Source organism: Girardinichthys multiradiatus, chromosome 11 (assembly GCF_021462225.1).
Source record: "Girardinichthys multiradiatus isolate DD_20200921_A chromosome 11, DD_fGirMul_XY1, whole genome shotgun sequence".
Taxonomy (NCBI): Eukaryota; Metazoa; Chordata; class Actinopteri; order Cyprinodontiformes; family Goodeidae; genus Girardinichthys; species Girardinichthys multiradiatus.
The window spans coordinates 23795792-23814155 of NC_061804.1; the positions used below are offsets into that span (position 1 = coordinate 23795792).

An 18364-nucleotide genomic window follows, 5' to 3' on the forward strand; every position below is an offset into this window, starting at 1 on the left:
CATGACCTCAACCCAATACAAGACCTTTGGGATAAATTAGAGCTGAGACTGAGAGCCTGGCCTTCTCTTCCAACATTAGTCCATGACTTCACAAATGTACTTCCGGAAGAATGGTCAATAGTTTCATGAAAAGGCTCTTAAACAGCGTTCTCAGAATAATTGAAGATGTTACAGTTGCAAAGCGTCGACCACCATCATATTAAACCTTATGGATTAGGAATGGGAGGTCACTTAATATGCAAGTCAAGGTGGGTGAGTGAATACTTTTGGCAATATAGTGTATTTTCCCAGGTGAAACAGGACCCGCTTCTGAATTGCTGCATTATCAGGCCATTACATTACAGTGTAACCTGTCTGCAGTTCATTAATAATACATTTTCACCCTGACAGATGTACATGTAAGTATTGCTATAAAAATAAAATGTTCATTGCCTTTCATTCATGTAAGAGGTGTTTTTTTTAATCAACTGACAATATGGTTAAATACAGTCATAACTCTCTAAAGATAAAGCATCATGCTCGTAGTGCTCTTCAGGTGAGTGAAAACTTAAACTTTAAATTTTGTTAGATTTTTTTTAACCATTATTTATACAGGTCGTCTCATTGAGATCCAAGATCTCATTTACAAGAGAGACCTGTTCGACACAATAACAATACAAATTATTTAAACATTTAACTCAGCTTCATAGGAAGTTCATAATAATTTGAATATTGCTGGTTCCCAGAGGTAGTGTTACAACCCCATTGGGGTTCACAAATTAACACGGGTGATTAACTCCATAAGAACAATAGTAAAGTGTATTTATTCACTAAATATTAGAATATATACCAAAAAAAAAAACTACTTAAAAAGGAACAAAATAACAATAGATAGGGCCATTATACACCTGTTAAATTGACTAGGTACCATACAACAGCTGGGGTCATGATTCGCTTATACTGTTATTTCTTGGGTCGGAAGCTAAACATATTGGGATTCACTGGTAAATAGAGTATATCCACAGAAAATAGGAGAGAAGCAAAGAGATGTAAATAAAATGGTCAAGACCAGGGGCCTCATGTACGAAGCATACTTACGGCAAAAACCTTGCGGCGCAGTGTTTTATGCACAACTCGGCATGTACAAACATTAATGTTGCGTCAAAGTTTGCGGTAATCCTTGCAAACCTTTTTCAATCGACAATAACAAACTACAGAGAACTAAATACGACTCCTTTCAGTTTATTTAATTCATGGAGCCTCAAACCTGATATTTTTTCAGGAGTTTGAAATTTTATGTTTAAACCTGAGTGATGAAACTGAATCACATTTAGTCTCATACAATAACATAACACTTTAGAAAATGGTGGAAAGCAACCCCAGTAGGATGTAAACTGTAAAACTTTGGCACAGCTGGAGGACATCGCCAATGGAAGAATCCGGAGGGAGCGTTATTTTCATGGATAGTATTAATCTGCATGATGATGCATGGTTTATCAGCTGGTTTAGATTGCCCAAGGCAATTATTTTGGAGCTGGCCTCAGTGTTACAGAGGGAAACCAGGAGGAACCGTGCTTTTGTGAATTGAAAGCATTTTCATCCAATATATGTGCAACCTATTTATAATGCACAAATGTGTCTCACTAATGCAATGGCATAATGTCTTCTTTACCTTTATACTATAAAAATAATAATAATAATTATTATTATTATTCTAATTATATTAGTTGTGTTGGGAACAAACCTCAGTCAGGCTTTATTAATTTTATTTGACATCCTGAATGGTTTTAAAGATTTAAAGTACTTCACATAGTGTGTGTGGTGATAGTCTCACTTATAGAAATATGGGAGGCATATTTATTATAATGATTAGCAAAAAATTATGATTGCACTTAGTGCAGCAGCTAGATGGCACCGTTTGGTTTAGATACACACAATGCAGAGCTAAATGGGTTCAAGCCGACAAACATTTTATATTCAGTCAGGTTTGATTCGCTGATGTCATTCAAGAAGTTGTTCGTTTGCTGTAACTGACTACAAATTGCCGTCATGGTGTGTAGACATAGTCTTTCTTAGTGTTTGTCCATCGCAAGTAACTGGTTCGGACTGCCACATCACCATTGCCATGGTTAATTGGACAGGTGGTGGGTGTCTTCCGGTTATTTATACTACTTTGAATATGTATTTATGGGCGGGGAATGCGCAGAATTCATTGCAAATTGGAAAGTATGAAGATACGTGTTCGGTGACATGTCTACGCAGGATTTCGTACGTCTATATTTTTTTGTGAGCAGCAAGTTTCAGAATTTCTCTCTACTGCCAACTTTTAGTATGAAAGCCGCGCACTCTTTCGTACATGAGGCCCCAGATTACAAATGTGACATTTGATTGTCCATGTTGGGGCTGTAAATTTAGTTCACAGTACTACCTTCATGTTAGCTTACAGTGCCTAAATATGGACTGGTTCCGTTGTGATCTTATAAAGGGGGACTATCTTTAACACTGTGAATGCTACTTTTTTTTAACAGTACAAAATGTTTTTTTTATATATTTTTATTTTATTTTGAAATCATATCAAACTCTTAAGCTACTCTTTTTTTGGTACCATTGAAATCCATAGCTGCTGTTACTGACTGCTATCTGGAAAGGTAATCATGTACCCTATTGCTCACTTTTGGATCTCTCTTGATATAATTATAAGTTATACTTTCAAAGACATCCTCCATCCTTCCACTTTTGTTTTCATGACCAGGACTACTTTTATTTCTTTCTCAAAGACTCTTTCCTAACACTTTTCCTACTCCTCTTACCAGACATGACCCCAGCCGCAACAGTGGAGTTTGTCGGGGCCTTCCTCTCGCTGACATGGGCCAAAAAGGAGAAGAGAAGGCCATCCCGTGCCATGGCAAAGATGATACGGGGTAGGGGGAACATGGAACCCAACAGACTGGGTAAAGTGAGGATGAAAACATAAGATTTGGGTGACAGCTGTTGGAAAATAGAGGGAAATATAGGGAAGCTGTCGAAAAAGCTAGCTACATTTGAGGCAGAAGAATGTGCAACAGGGTAGGAGGCTGGAAGCAGAATAGAGCAAGGGGAAATAATGCTGTTGGTCCAGCGTTCTTTGAACCCTGGCATACAATGACGCAAGGCTCCACATGCTTTTATTCTTCATCATTACATGTATTTGGTTATTTTACATGCAGTTTTGCTTGGGGGATTTCATCTTGCAAGATGCATGCTGAAAATATTACGTTTAAGTTTCTAACCTGAAAAACATTTAAGTATAATCTGTGGCAGACCAGTGTTAGAGTAATATTATTGTAGGACTACACTTAGCTAGACCAGTGGTGGTTCTTGCATGAATACCCCCAAGGAAAGCAAATCCCCACAAAAAAGAAACCTAAATAGAGTAAGCCATGCTGTGCTTCCTTGTTAGTACTCTATTTCTCCTCTCATTGGCTGCTTCTACAATACAAACCACCACAGACATGTCCATAGTTTGCAAAACATTATTTCTTCTAATCTCCAGGTTTTGTGTCTCTTTATGTAGCACCAAGGCATTCTTGCTAAAGGCAGTGAGGACGTCACAGTTTAACTTCTGCTCCATCCCATGTGACACCACTAAACATTCAGGCATCCTTAAAATCAACCAAAGTTTAGAATATCCTCTCAGATGTTGAGTCCCCAAGAAATGGTGTACAGTAAATGAACTTAACCTGCTCCTTCTAATGTCAGCTGCCTTTTTAAACAGGACACAACGAATCCACACTGACTACACATGCAAAAAATACAATAAAAAAAAACTCATTCCAAGCACAACTGAGCGAATAAATTGTGTTTTTATTCTTTTACACACACAAACACACACCGTGACGTTTTCATATACTTACAAGGACCTTCCTTCGACTTCCATTTATTGCTTCAGCCTGACTCTAAATCTAACCCATACCAGTATATACCTTACCCTAAACCAAACCGAAATTCAATAGTTGATAAAGCCCTCGGATGCTCAGAGAGCTGATTTCTACCAGGTTTTAATGCCTCCAGCTGACCATCTGTAACATTGAACCCAGCCCAGGTCAGTCATTAAGCATGAAGATGGATGCAAATTAAGACATGCGTGTTAGTGTCTCACCTGCCCCTGTGCCAGAGGCGAGGGTTGCAATTAGCGGGGTTTTGTGGCGGGAGCTGATCTCAGCCATGAACTTGAAAAGCAGCCCATCGTCAGCCATTGCCCAGACCACACGGGGCATGGGGAACATAGCACCCAGCAGGCTGCCATGGGGGGGAGACCAGGATATATAGTATCCACACTTCACTTACACACAAGAGAATGCAATAAAACATACATGAACAGAGACAACAGCTCACACATTGAAGAAACAGAACAGGGTGAATGTAGCAGAATAACGCACAACATCTTCACATACAGTACCGTCAAAACGTTCTGAGACCTCTTACTTTTTAGTATTTTGCCTCCAAAGTATCAGACTTTCATGTTATTTCTTGGGAAGTTATCTTGTGAAAAAGATCTTTAGATTTTATAAAGGTGCGTTTAGGGTAGATTTTCAGCTAATAGCTAAAACCACATTGTTAAGAAATCTGCTACTAGTCTTTTAGACACAATAATGTCGTGCTAGCTGCTGTTTTATGCAGTATTTGTCATATGTCAGAGTAGCAAGCAATAAATAAAAAGGTAGTATAAACTAGCTTTAGTCAGAAATTATTAAAAGAAAATGCCCACAGCAACTTAAGAACGATTGCTTGACGCCACTCTAAAATATTACAACAAAGTCTGACTCTTTGGAAGAGTAAAAAAATATAGGGGTAGCTCATAATTTTTGAACAGCACTGTAATATCCTGTATTCTGAAAATGAAATAATCAACGCAAAGGCATGTAGGAGAATGTTAAATATACAACCACATAATACAAAACCCTACCTTAAACAAAATTATGCTATACACATAATATTGTATGCATTTAAATCGTACATGTTTTTGCACTAATTAAAACACTTCCACAAAAAATATATTTTCTATAATATAAAAATCCCTATTAACTGTAACTGAGAATAAGTAAAACTGCTACTTAACAAATCCTTGTTACATAATCAGACACATACACTAATGGTACACATCATTTGTCAGTAGAGCTTTTATTTTTAGATGAGGGGTCAAATTTCTTTTAAAGCCAAATATATCCACAGGCAGACATACAGTAAGCATGCAGGTCCATACAGCCATGTTTATATGTGCCTGTGCATGCATGTCTGCGTGTTTCTCTGGAGCCGCTTTCACTTTTGAGCACAGATGTTCAAAAGAATGTGAATATAATTAAAACCCAGAGATTCTATGCTGTTGTTCTTCACACACTGGCTTATGTGGTCGAGGTGGCTCTAGATACGTTTACAAGAATCTGGATTAGCAAACTTCAAGAGTAGCCATGGCATAATGCATATGTTGTGAGAGGTATTTTCTTTATAACAAATTGAGAATAGAAGGTGAATGAGTTTTTTGTGGATATTAATGAGACATTAAAAGATCTTACATTTACATGTTTATTCACAAGCTTAACTTTTAGATATTTAATTTAAGAGATATCAGGAGAAAACATCAAAAGTGCATATGTAAAAGAGGCTCAAGAGAAAATGAGACACACAAAAACACATATGGAAAAGCGGTTCTGTTGTGAAGTACTTACCTGGTAGACAGAGCACAAAGAGAGCCTACAGCTACAGCATATTTGGCTCCTCCCCAGCCCACATATTTAAAAGCTACAGGCAGGGGACTGTTGCTGTCCAGAAGATAGTATGGCATCATCAGGGTGAGGGCAGCAGAAACACCAAAGTAAGCTACGAAACAAATCAGCAGCGAGGACACAATTCCAATAGGAATGGCTCTTTGGGGGTTTTTCACCTCCTCACCTGTAGTGTACAAAAAGAACAAACACAGTTTAGTTTAACATAAACTCTACTAGGTGGTGCCCTAGAATAAATAAAACATAGGTCTAGTTTAGTGAATGCAAAAAGCAATCAATTAAATTGTTCAATTTAATTTGCTGAAAATTTACCAAAAAACTGATTCTGTTAAAAAAAAAGCATTTTAAAATAATGTGAAATTCTGCGTCCTCTAAGGCCACTTGAACACATACAAAACTAATTTAAATGTCAGTTTAATAGTGGGTTTTGACATCAAATAACATATTTTAAATCAGAGATGTAAATTCACCTTGACTATAGTGAAATAAACATTGCTTTGCCAGGGCAAAAAAGGCATTGGAAACAGCTAAACTTTGCATCTTGCAAAGTTTGCAAAATACTTAATTTGTGTCACTGCTGAAGCTTCTGCACAAGATTTTACATGCATTTTTAAGCAATAGAACAGTAAGTTATTTGGACAAGTGCCCTGAAATTCTCACATCTGCAACTCTGAGTAGCTAAGCCTAAAACCCCTCCAACAGCTGTTGCATAACTTTTGGAAGGAATCCAGTACATGTGGAAAACTGTAAAACAGATGTATTTCAGACATACTGGAGTAAGTGTTTGTAGGAAAATAAACGAGCAGCTTATATTCACTGTGGGCCCAGCTGCAGGTAATTGGGCAACAGAAGTCCTTTGGCAAACATTCAGTTTACTGTTCTGCAGTGAAAGTGCATCACAAGAAAGGAGGGATTCAGATTCTGAAATGTGACGAATGTGCAACAAAAAGCATCGCTACTGATCAAGACATTGTAAGTAATGTATGGATGTTATGTATATGTGTTTTTTGTGTTATTACAAAGGTAACAAGCATTCCAAAAATGTGTGCAAAAGTTGTATCTCTACAAGCTAAACTTGAGCAATGGTTTAAGGGTTTACTCCATATAAGCCAATTAAAACTCAGGAAAAAAAAGGGCCAGAAAAACCTTTGTGTCAGAAAGCATGTAAGCTGGGGGACATGTGTAAACTTTCCTTATATCCCAACTTACATGCCTTGGATTAATTACAGAAACTCAAACAAATAATGCACTAGGACAAAGATTTATTCACAGATGCAGATTTGAAGACTGCAGAAAAGGCCTGGAGAACATCCTCTTAAACATTTACTCTCTCCTTCTTGCATCAACCCTTAGCACCCTGCCATGTACAGAAGTGGGCCAAATGCTTTAAAAGTGCAGCTTTTCTCTCTGCCTGGCTACTCTTATGTAATGCTAGCGACTGAAAGCGTTCCTACTCTAGATTCAGTTTTGTGCCCAAACCCCAACTCCAGCTTATAACTGAAATACTGTAAGACAGGCAAAAGGAGTTGAGTGAAATGCTTAAATGGGAGCAGGCCTGTCACAAACACTGATTTGCCATAACATTATGACCACCGACAGGTGAAGTAAATACCACTGATTTCCCCTTTATTACGGCACCTTTTTATTGGTTAAAATTTATTGAGCACCAAGTGAACATTTCATCCTGGAAAGAAGAGTGAAGAACCGGAGATAGGCCCATTGTTGTTCAAGGGTTGACTGTGTGATACTGTGAAGGAGTTCATGCCAGTTCTGAGAGAAAGGTTTCAGAATCTGTTTTGTGGTGTATGGGTCAGAATAGCCGTAGACCAGTGAGGGCATCCGGGCTGAGTCAGTACACCACCACAAAAAAATCAGTTTGAGGATGAAATGTTCACTTGCTTGAATATCAGAAATAGAATTGCTCTCTGAATTCTCTATATCTCAATACAATAAAGCATCTGAGGATGTGCTGGACAAACAATTCGGATTCATGGGGGCCCCACCTTGCAACATAAAGGATTTGCTGCTAACATGGTGACAGATACCATAGCACTCCTCTGGCTGTCTACTGGACTGTATGCCTAGATGGTCAAGGCTGTTTTTGCAGCAAAAGGGGAACTAACACAGTTAGATAGGTGGTCATCATGTTATGTCTGATCTATGTGAGTTATCAAAGTATTTACTGAAACACCCTTTCAGACAGAAAACAGGACTTTAAAAAGGAAAATGAAAAAAAAGAGGAAGTACTTTTGAAATGTTTTATTTATCACTGACCTGTGGTGGCGATACAGTCAAAGCCTACAAAGGCATAGAAACAAGTAGCAGCTCCTGAGAGGACACCTGTGAAACCAAATGGCATGAAGCCACCCACTCCTAAGCTCTCCTTGGCTGGCAGATGTTCAGTCAGACTGAATTCAGGAAATAAAAAGCGTGAAAAATATAATTATTAAGTGTGAAGGCAACATGAATTTGAACATCTTGGACACATAAAGGCGGTTGTAGCCATATCCTTACTTTTGGCTTGAGTTATTTGTATGATTTACATAGAGGATCTCCTCTGGATCAAGTTGCCAGTTCCTCAAAGTGCCTTTGACCAGGCCGGAGACCACCATGAATAACAAGACTAAAACATTGATACAGGTAAACACCTTGTTCACCATCGCTGACTCTTTCACTCCAAATGCCAAAAGACCTTGCAAATAAAAAGAAAAAAGATAATTAAATGCAGATACAAATATGAAATCTACATCCATTCAAAGACAGATAATCATAGCTGACATTTTTTCTTCAGGCCTAACGCTCTAATTGTTAGAAGTTATAATGTACTCACACTGCCAACTTTATTAGGTACACCTTTTAAATTGCTTGTTAACACAGATAGCCAGGCAACTAATCACATGGCTGCAACTGAGTGCATTTAGCCATCTAGAAGTGGTGAAGATGACTTGCTAAATTTGAATCTGAGCAACACATTGAGAAGAAAATAGAATTAAGCACTGTCGTTGGTGCCAAAAAAGCCAGCCTGAGTATTTCAGAAACTGCTCATTTGCTGGGATTTTCAAGTATAATTATCATGCAGGTTTACAGAGAATGATCTGAAGATATGGGCACACAGTTGTATGGACAGAACTGCCTTGCTGTTGTGAGAGGTCCGAGAAAAGGCATACTGGTTAGAGATGAAAGGTAACAGTCGATCAGATGAGCAGTTGTTACGACCAATGTATGCAGAATCCCATTAATAAAGACACAACACGTCAACCCTTTAAACTGATGGTATATAGCACCAGAGAAACCTCACCAGGTGCCATCCTGGCAGCTAAGAACAGAAAACTGAGGCTGTAATTTACACAGGCTCCCCAAAATTGGACAGATTGAAAAACGTCTGGGCTGGTGTGTCTGGATTTCAGCTCAAATCTCAGATCATCTGAAACTGGTTTGTAGTACATTTTAATGAGATCTCTGTCCACAGTCACAATATCTCATTCCAATAGAGAACCTTTGGGGCGTAATGGATGATTTGCATCTTCGATGTGCAGCTGACAAATCTGCAGTAGCTGTGTGATGCTATGAGGTCAATAGGGACCGAAAATTCCATGACAGTCTACTGCCACAGAAACATTATACGGCACTGTGGGGTTTAAACCCGGTACAAGCAAGGTCTACATAATAAGCTGCAGTAAGGGTTAAGACAAAGGAAAATGCAGACAGAGATTTTCCTACCTGTAAGAGTAATTATGATGAGAACAGCAAACATGTCAGGATATTCTGCCAGAAAACCTGGTGCATTCATAGACATGTACTGTCTGCAGAACTGCTCAATGTGTTTCCCTACCAACTCATCAAAGGTGGCGCTCCATGCACGGGCCACACTTGAGGTACCTGGAGCATAGAAAGTTCAGTCCTCATTCCCACATTAGTTGTTTTCCCTTTAACAAACATTAAATTAAAAAGACCTATTCATGGTAGAAATTATAGTGATCTACCAATAATGTACGAGAGTATGAGGTTCCATCCAGTGATGAAGGCCCAGAGTTCTCCTACTGTCACATATGAATAAAGATAAGCTGAGCCCGTCTTGGGGACACGGGCTCCAAACTCAGCATAGCAAAGACCTGCCAACACTGAGGCTGAGGCAGCTATCAAGAAAGACAGGACGATAGCAGGACCTAGAAGGACATGATATGATCAAAAGATTGCAACATTTTTTTTTTCAAAAAGCTGAATCCTTTACATCAACAAAACTTACCTGCATTGTCTCGTGCAACAGCACCCGCAAGCACGTACACGCCAGCGCCCAACGTGCTTCCCACACCCAGGGCTACCAGGTCGAAGGTGTTGAGACATCGAGACAAACGTGAGTCCTCGGAATTAGAGTTCACCGCCTTCACCCTTAGCAACTGTTTTCCAAAACGCAGAAGCTTCTCCAGCACCATGGTTTATGGATAGACCTCAGGAAGGGAAATACGTTCTTCAGACGTCACAGGGGGAGGCCACACACACCCTAAAGAGGTAACAGGAGTTAAAAGATGAAGTTCTGACTGGAGTATTTCTGTATGAATATGTGGCACTTTCAATCCTGCCTATGAATATTAAATGTTTGCATGTTGCTGAAGTATTATAGATCTGACAAACAAGTCAACATAACTCTGTTGGGAGGACAATGCGGTTTCTTGGGGGTGTTACATAAAAACAGTTGGTGGGATGGAGTGGAGTCTATGGGAATGCCTTCCTATTGCCGGATATACTGCTGATAGTATGTTATGTAAACAGAACTCACAGAGGAAGGGGGGATGTTCTTTAGCATTGTGTTCAACAGAAAAAAAACTCCATATTACATGACTCAGTGTCATTTACCTCTACATCCTGTGGAAACTCTGAAGTTTACCCCGGCGTAGGAACCAACAACCCTAATAACAAGTTTCTATACTTAGTTTTCACAAAGGAAAAAAGTGACTTATTAAATATTGCTTCTTCAGTAATTGGTATATTCAGAGACATACAGTTTATTCATATTTCTGTTGATGCACAGAAACATCTTCATAATTGGTTAAAATACACATAAATTGAAGCACATAATAAGCTCTTTTCAGTTCTAAAAATAATAAATATGGCAAACATTTTCAGACAAGAAAATAAAAGAAATCCCAGCATTGTGTGTCATACTGTGGTAACCTCTGGTTTCTTAATACTATAGCAAAATATTTAACAAATTTTCCTTTGTCATCATCTGTAAGGCAAGGCAAGGCAAGTTTATTTGTAGAACACATTTCAGCAACAAGACAATTCAAAGAGTAAAAGTACATTCCACTGGCATGATAAAGGAAAGTAAATAAAAGCAAAGAAAAGTTGGACTACAGATTCAAATTAATGACCTCAACTTTTTAGTTAAATTGGAAGACTAAACAAACCCCATGCGGGAAAATGTAAATCTTTAACCCATTCATTGATGCACTCGGTGCTTTTTGGTCCATATTTTTTCACCATAAAATCAAACGTTATGCATGGGGAGGAGGTAATTCCTTACAACCCCTCTGCCCCTTTACGCATCTGTGTAATGGGGCAAAATTCCTTTAAAATTTGTCCACATGTGGACCAAAAATCAGAGCCTTTCGGCACTCTGTAACCTTCCCCCTAACTTCTTCTAGGAGAGCCCAGCTCAACCACAGTCTGTTTTAGTAAACAGTTTAAATAGAACAGTCAAAAGCAACTCTAAACATTTGTTGAGTTTGACTGTCAGAGCAGTTGACTGTCATTGAGTTATCTTAGACTTATTTCAAGTGATGGTACAGACATGCTGGTAAACACCAACAGTCCAAAAACCGAAAGTCCAAAAACCTTTCATTCATTTCATGGGCCAGTTTACACAAATGCCAGATGCAGAATTACAGGAGTAAAAAAGCAGAAGTATGCCAAAAAGGTTGCGCTTCTTCTGACATCTACATTAAATTAAACTTCTTGCATGAGATCGCAGTTAAGCTTAATACCTGTCTGGAACACCCTGGTAGCATGTTTGAAACCATCAAACACTAAACGTTCCCGTAAAATTGGACAGCAGTTGATCCGCACATGCATGGAAGAATAAAATAATAGAAAGGTAAAAAAAAAATCAGGATGCATATGCACATTGTCAGGCAATAAAGGTTAAGGTCAAACAGTCTGGCTAAAAGCTGTAGTAAGTCTCACAGCGAAATGATAGGAGTAGAGTTAATGACATGCAGTGGCACTGTAACATTGTGACACGTGTCAACATAATGACATCTCTCCAGAACCCTCTCTTATGGGTGCAAGAAAATGTATTTCTTTAGACATGTAAAGTGGATCTCTAGAGAAAATATCTTGTAGTTCTTTACAGAGCACAGAGGTAACTAATTCACTGAGGACAAAAACATCAAAGTTGTACTGTAATGTGCGACCAGTTTATGTTTATGGGAACTGAAATCCAGAAGCCATGATTATACACCATTACCACAATTAAAGTTTGTGGCACTTATAAAGAATCTGTGTAAAAAAAAATAAGCATGGGTCTGACAAGTCTATGTATAACTTTTTTCATGTTTGTCTCAGTTTAAGTTGGTCTTAACAAACACTGAAGGGTAGAGAGCACTGTATCTACACAGCAGTGTTTTAAAAATTGAATACAGGTTTTTTTTTATTTTTCTCAATATGTGTTTTAAATAATCTCTGCTCAGTGTGTAGTGCAATATAGCTCAGGCTTTACCAGTCTAAGTGTCATAGATTTGGAAAAATTACCAATAAAAAAAAAAAAACATAGAAAGTTTGGGTTTTTGAAGTGTGGTTCTATTGCGTTATCATCAGTAATTACATATGAACACTCTCACAAAGGGTTGTTAATTAATTTTATGTTTTTCACTGGTTTTTAAGATAAATAACTTCCATGTTATTAAATGTATTTGGATCAAGGGTCCCTGCTGTAATAATCTGCCTCAACTGTCACTGGCTCTGAGTCTATTAAAAGTGAAGTAAATTTGGGGATTTTGTCATTTTTTTAAAGATTTCTTGTGGTACTTTGGAAAGTACCCCTGTGGACTCATTAATAGCTAATCAAGTGGATTAATTGAAGCCAGCAGTCTTAGCCATACTATGTTTAATGATGTAACATGGAAAATATTGTTTAAATTAGCTTAAATTGGGTTGGTTAGATGGTTCAGCTGCCCAGCTGATAGCCTTTCACAGTTCTGAGAGTTAATTAAATTGTTCAACACAATCATGGTGATATGACATCTTTCCACTGATGATAGTTTTCTACAACCTAACTTCAAAAAATCCAAATGCTTACACTGCAAATTAGAAACTGACTTCAGTGTCATTAGTCACCCATGGTTTAGGCCATGTTTTTGTTTCTATGTGAAAGAAAAAAAAAACTTTTTTCCTATCAAAAGCTGTTGCCACCCCTCAGACTGTGCTACCTAGGGCAGTGAGCCAAATCGCCCATATCAGAAACTGCTACTAATTATAGAGCACATCCAGAGGTCATTAACACTAGTGCTTCCAGTTGTAGATGTGTTTCACAGGTCATCATTGCTCACATGGTGTCACAGATCAGAAAACTGTGTTTAAACCAGAAGGAAAACTTGCTGGATGCCCTTGAAAAACATTGGATGCAGGTTATTTTTCTTTCCTTAAATTGTAACCTTAAATCTCAACAGTCTGCAGATATGCAACAGCTGACTGGTTGATTAACAAAATTTGCATAATATAGCATATCAAATGCAGAAATATATATATATATATATTTTTTTTTGGCATTTTATGTTTGGAAAATAAACCTGTTGGGGGTTATGTAGTTGCATCCAGATTGTGTAGTGTTGGTACGAAGACTTTTACACTGCATTATTGAAAGTGAAAGGGTTATAAAATAAACTTAGAGCTAATTTAATGCTCTTTCTCTTGCTCTCGGTGGAAGACACGCATTTTCTCTCCCTCCCTCCCTGCTGATCCCTGCTTCTGCTTTTTGTCTGTATTTTTCTCAGAGCCTCGCTTTGCATATCCTCCAAACTTGTAAATTATGGAATTGGCAAGCTGGACTCTCAACGTAATTGATCAAAATTTTTTTTTCCTACGGGAAGACAGGGTAAAGGAGACCCTCTTGTCCAGGCGGGACGTTCTTCTCTGGAAACACAATGGATTCTTGGCAGCAGTGGAAGATTGTGTGCCTGACTACAATGTCGGTTGCGGACGTAGAAAATGTGTACATATTTGGACTTTGATAACAGGATTTCTGCTTTTTGGAGTTGGTGGTTACCTGGTTTATCGAGTGATTCGCAAAACGTGGGTGGCTGTTCAAAGCATTCCAAAGCTGCCTGCAATGTTAGATGGAGTCTGTAGAGCGATCAACACTCAGATTGGAATGTTAAGAGAGCAGAATAGCAAGCTGGACACGATTCTTGAACAGAATCGCAGCCTGGCAGCGGTTGGACTCAGAGGTTAAAGGACATAATCTTGGAGAAGTTGTACGCTCCAGATCTGCGGAAAATACCAGAAATTTGGTTATTTGGATTCGCAATTGAGACATACCAGTAAAACTCTTAAGGTAGTTGGAAATTCACAACTGCCTGAACCAATGTGCCCCAATGTGGCTTTGGCAACTTCTGCTAACTGGGTATTGACAAAATATCTCCTGGATATTATAAACACAACTCTCTTCCCCAGCACTCCCCTACCAGCTGTGGGCTGATAGGACTATGCGGCCGATTGATAAAACTTCCACCACTCTTCTCAAGGACAATGGCACTTCTATCAGTGTTGACAGTCTAATTCTTGCAAACACACTCAAACTTATATATATTCGCACCCTCAAGATTCCACCGTACCCTTGCTAAATCTTTACTTATGTGTGTGTTGCTTACCCCTGCTGACGTTTTTTTGTACTATTTCAGACTCTATTCTGCTGAGAATAGACTCTGAAATATGATTTTTTTCCCCTCCTATCTTACTTCACCTGTGTGATTTCATTACTTTTCATAGATTTTCAGATTTCTCAGAAGGATTACCAGCAAAAGCCAAATATTATTAGTAATTTGGACTTTAGCTGCTCTTACACCAATTAATTAGACTACAATGGACTGTTATTACTTAGTTCAACTTCAGTACCGGTAAAAGAAATATATCATTAGCACCTGAAAATGTGGATTAAAGCTGTTTTGCACCAGTGACTCAGCTTCACTAGTTAGAATTCAGGGGATGATGAGACTATTAGTTTTCTCAGAAGGATTCATAGATTTTTAGATTTCTTAGAACGATTGTAGTATCATTTCATTTGTTTTTCTGTGTCTGTATCTGTGTTTATTTTCTTTGTGATTGTATTGTAATTATATGTACAGCGCTTTGAGTGTCTCGTTACTGAAAAGCGCTGTAGAAATAAACTTACCTTACCTTACCTTAATTGCTACTGCTAATCAGAGGAAATCATAAAGCACTTACCGAGACAGCATGCACACCCAGGTGCACAAACACAGCTAAGGTAAAGTAGCTTATACACACGTGGACAAAATTGTTGGTACCCCTCAGTTAATGAAAGAAAAACCCACAATGGTCACAGAAATAACTTGAATCAGACAAAGGTAATAATGAATACAAATTCTATGAAAACAAACAAATGAAAGTCAGACATTGCTTTTCAAACATGCTTCAACAGAATTATTTTAAAAAATATACTCATGAAACATGCCTGGACAAAAATGATGGTACCCCTGAAAATAATGTGACCAAAGGGACATGTTAAATCAAGGTGTGTCCATTAATTAGCATCACAGGTGTCTACATTCTTGTAATCAGTCAGTGGGCCTATATATAGGGTTACAGGTAGTCACTGTGCTGTTTGGTGACATGGTGTGTACCACACTCAACATGGACCAGAGGAAGTGAAGGAAAGAGTTGTCTCAGGAGATTAGAAATAAAATTATAGACAAGCATGTTAAAGGTAAATGTTATAAGACCATCTCCAAGCAGCTTCATGTTCTTGTGACTACAGTTGCACATATTATTCAGAAATGTAAGATCCATGGGACTGTAGCCAACCTCCCTGGGTGTGGATGCAGGAGGAAAATTGATGACAAAACAAAGAGACGGATAATAAGAACGGTAACAAAAGAGCCCAGAAGAACTTCTAAAGAGATTAAAGGTGAACTTCAAGCTCAAGGAACATCAGTGTCAGATTGCACCATCCGACGTTGTTTGAGGCAATGTGAACTTAATGGGAAACGATCAAGGAATCATTGTTGTTGAAAACAAATCATAAAAAAGCCAGACTGGAATTTGCCAAACTACATGTTGACAAGCCATAAAGATCCTGGGAGAATGTCCTATGGACAGATGAGACAAAAATGTATCTTTTTATGCAAGGCACATCAGCTCTATGTTCGCAGACGGAAAAATTAAGCATATGAAGAAAAGAACACTGTGCCTGCTGTGAAACATGGAGGAGGCTCCGTTATGTTCTGGGGCTGCTTTGCTGCATCTGGCACAGGTTGTCTTCAATCTGTGTGGAGTATAATGACATCTTAAGACTATCAAGCCATTCTAGAGAGAAATGTGCTGCCCAGTGTCAGAAAGCTTGGTCTCAGTCGCAGGTCGGTCTTGCAACAGGATAATGACCCAAAACACACGGCTAAAAACACCCAGGAATTGCTAAGAGGAAAACATTGGACTATTCTGAAGTGGCCTTCTATGAGCACTGACCTAAATCCTATTGAGCATCTTTGGAAGGAGCTGAAACATGCCATCTGGAAAAGGCAACCTTCAAACCTGAGACAACTGGAGCAGTTTGCTCATGAGGAGTGGGCCAGAATACCTGCTGAGAGGTGCAGAAGTCTCATTGACAGTTATAGGAAACATTTGATTGCGGAATTGCCTCAAAAGGTTGTGCAACAAAATATTAAGTTAAGGGGACCATCATTTTTGTCTAGGCCTGTTTCATGAGTTTATTTTTTTAAATAATTCTGTTGAAGCATGTTTGAAAAGCAATATCTGACTTTCATTTGTTCATCTTCATAGAATATTTATTCATTATTACATTTGTCAGATTCAAGTTATTTCTGTGACCATTGTGGGTTTTTCTTTCATTAACCGAGGGGTACCAACAATTTTGTCCGCGTGTGTATGTACCATGGCACCCTTTGCTGACCTGACTACATAAGTTACCATGCTTCTGACGTTTTCTGTCAATATAAATGACAGGACAAAAAACTGTAACCTTAAACAGAGGAAATCATGACCGATCGAAACAACCTTGAGCGTATGGGACAACAAACAATGGAAAAAAAAACACCTGGTGTGGATTATGTTAAAATCAAAATAACTCTTTTGCACTTACCTGAAAGCAGTGACACTTTAAGTGTTTATCTGTGTGGAAGATTTTAAATGAATGATGACAGGTGAAGTACATGAAAGCGTATATGCTAACTTTTTTTTTCAACTGCTGTAAGCCGTTAGACAGGCAGGACTCTAAAATAGAATATGGAAGAATCACATGGCTTGGCTATTCCAAGCAGCCCGAAGTCGAGGACGAGCATGCATGGTGAAAAAGTTACAGTCACCCTATCAACTCATCCAAATTTGGCAGCAATATTCTTTCTCATTTCTTTTCCAAGTGCTGCTCCACACAAGCTTTAGGGCATATAAGTGCAAATACTATCATGCTCACTCAATCTAAAGTTATAACAACAAAATATGTACATTTACAGAGATTAAACAGAAGTATAGGAAATTACACAAGCAAGCATCAATTGCAATTTTGTGCTCTGTTATGCATTACTCTCCTTGTCTTAAGCATGCACACAGATGCATTCACCAAACCCACTGTTTGTGTCAAAATACTTTGAATATTGTAAATCAGATGTCAGAAAAGTCAGGGGGAGGGGGTAACTGATCAGGAGAGGGGGTGTGATCCCTAAGAACCAATTAAAGTGCACCATGAATTTAGCACAGTTTCACACTCAGAAATGCTATGTCATGGCTAAAACAGAGTCATGTCCAAAACTACTTAGCATAACCTGCATTCAAATATGGTATTTACAGTTTTCAAACCTGATTAACAATCAAAATTACACAAAAACTTTCACCATTACTTTACCTTTCACTTCTGAGGTAGATGTGTAAAAAGACTTAAAATAAATATTTTATTGCAGTATCATAATCTCAGGCTCAAACATTTTATTTATTTTTTTTAATACAACCTTTAATTGAGTATATTTAATCCATGTAGAAGAAATGATAAGTTAAAAAATATTTTTTAACAAAATCACCGGCACACTTATTGGACTCCGCTGTGTTTAATAATTTACTATACCCCATTTTACAGAGAGGACAACATTCTGTCTTCTCCTATAACATTTTACAAGACTGGAGCATACGGAGAGAGGTGTGTTTAACTATTCCTCTCTTTAAAATCTCTCTACCATTCCCACAGCATTTCAGATCCTCCACCATATTTATTGTGAGCTGTCGTCCTTTATTTTAGACTAGATAAACCTAAAGATTTTAACATGAGCCATTCACATCTCCGACCAACTGGTTCACATCAAACGCAACAACCACCCTCATCATCCCTGCCTGGATTTAAGATTTCTGAGGAAAGTATAATAGGCTTTTTCAGCATCAGAAGA

General features: G+C 38.2%; 1 protein-coding gene across 4 annotated transcripts in view; it reads right to left on the minus strand.

The window, feature by feature from the left end:
- slc7a1a (solute carrier family 7 member 1a) overlaps nt 1-18364 on the minus strand; it is a 29909-nt gene that overhangs the window by 7233 nt on the left and 4312 nt on the right. For 2 of the 4 annotated variants that reach the window (XM_047379089.1, XM_047379091.1), the window contains 7 exons: nt 9988-10242; nt 9725-9907; nt 9462-9620; nt 8256-8433; nt 8016-8149; nt 5685-5907; nt 4118-4257 (listed from right to left, as the gene is read on the minus strand). In XM_047379089.1, the coding sequence (XP_047235045.1) occupies nt 4118-4257; nt 5685-5907; nt 8016-8149; nt 8256-8433; nt 9462-9620; nt 9725-9907; nt 9988-10174 (1204 nt within the window). In that variant the 5' untranslated portion in view covers nt 10175-10242. Of the gene's footprint in view, nt 1-2789; nt 2927-4117; nt 4258-5684; nt 5908-8015; nt 8150-8255; nt 8434-9461; nt 9621-9724; nt 9908-9987; nt 10243-18364 lie in introns of all 4 variants that reach the window. The other 2 variants (XM_047379092.1, XM_047379093.1) reach the window with 2 other exon arrangements.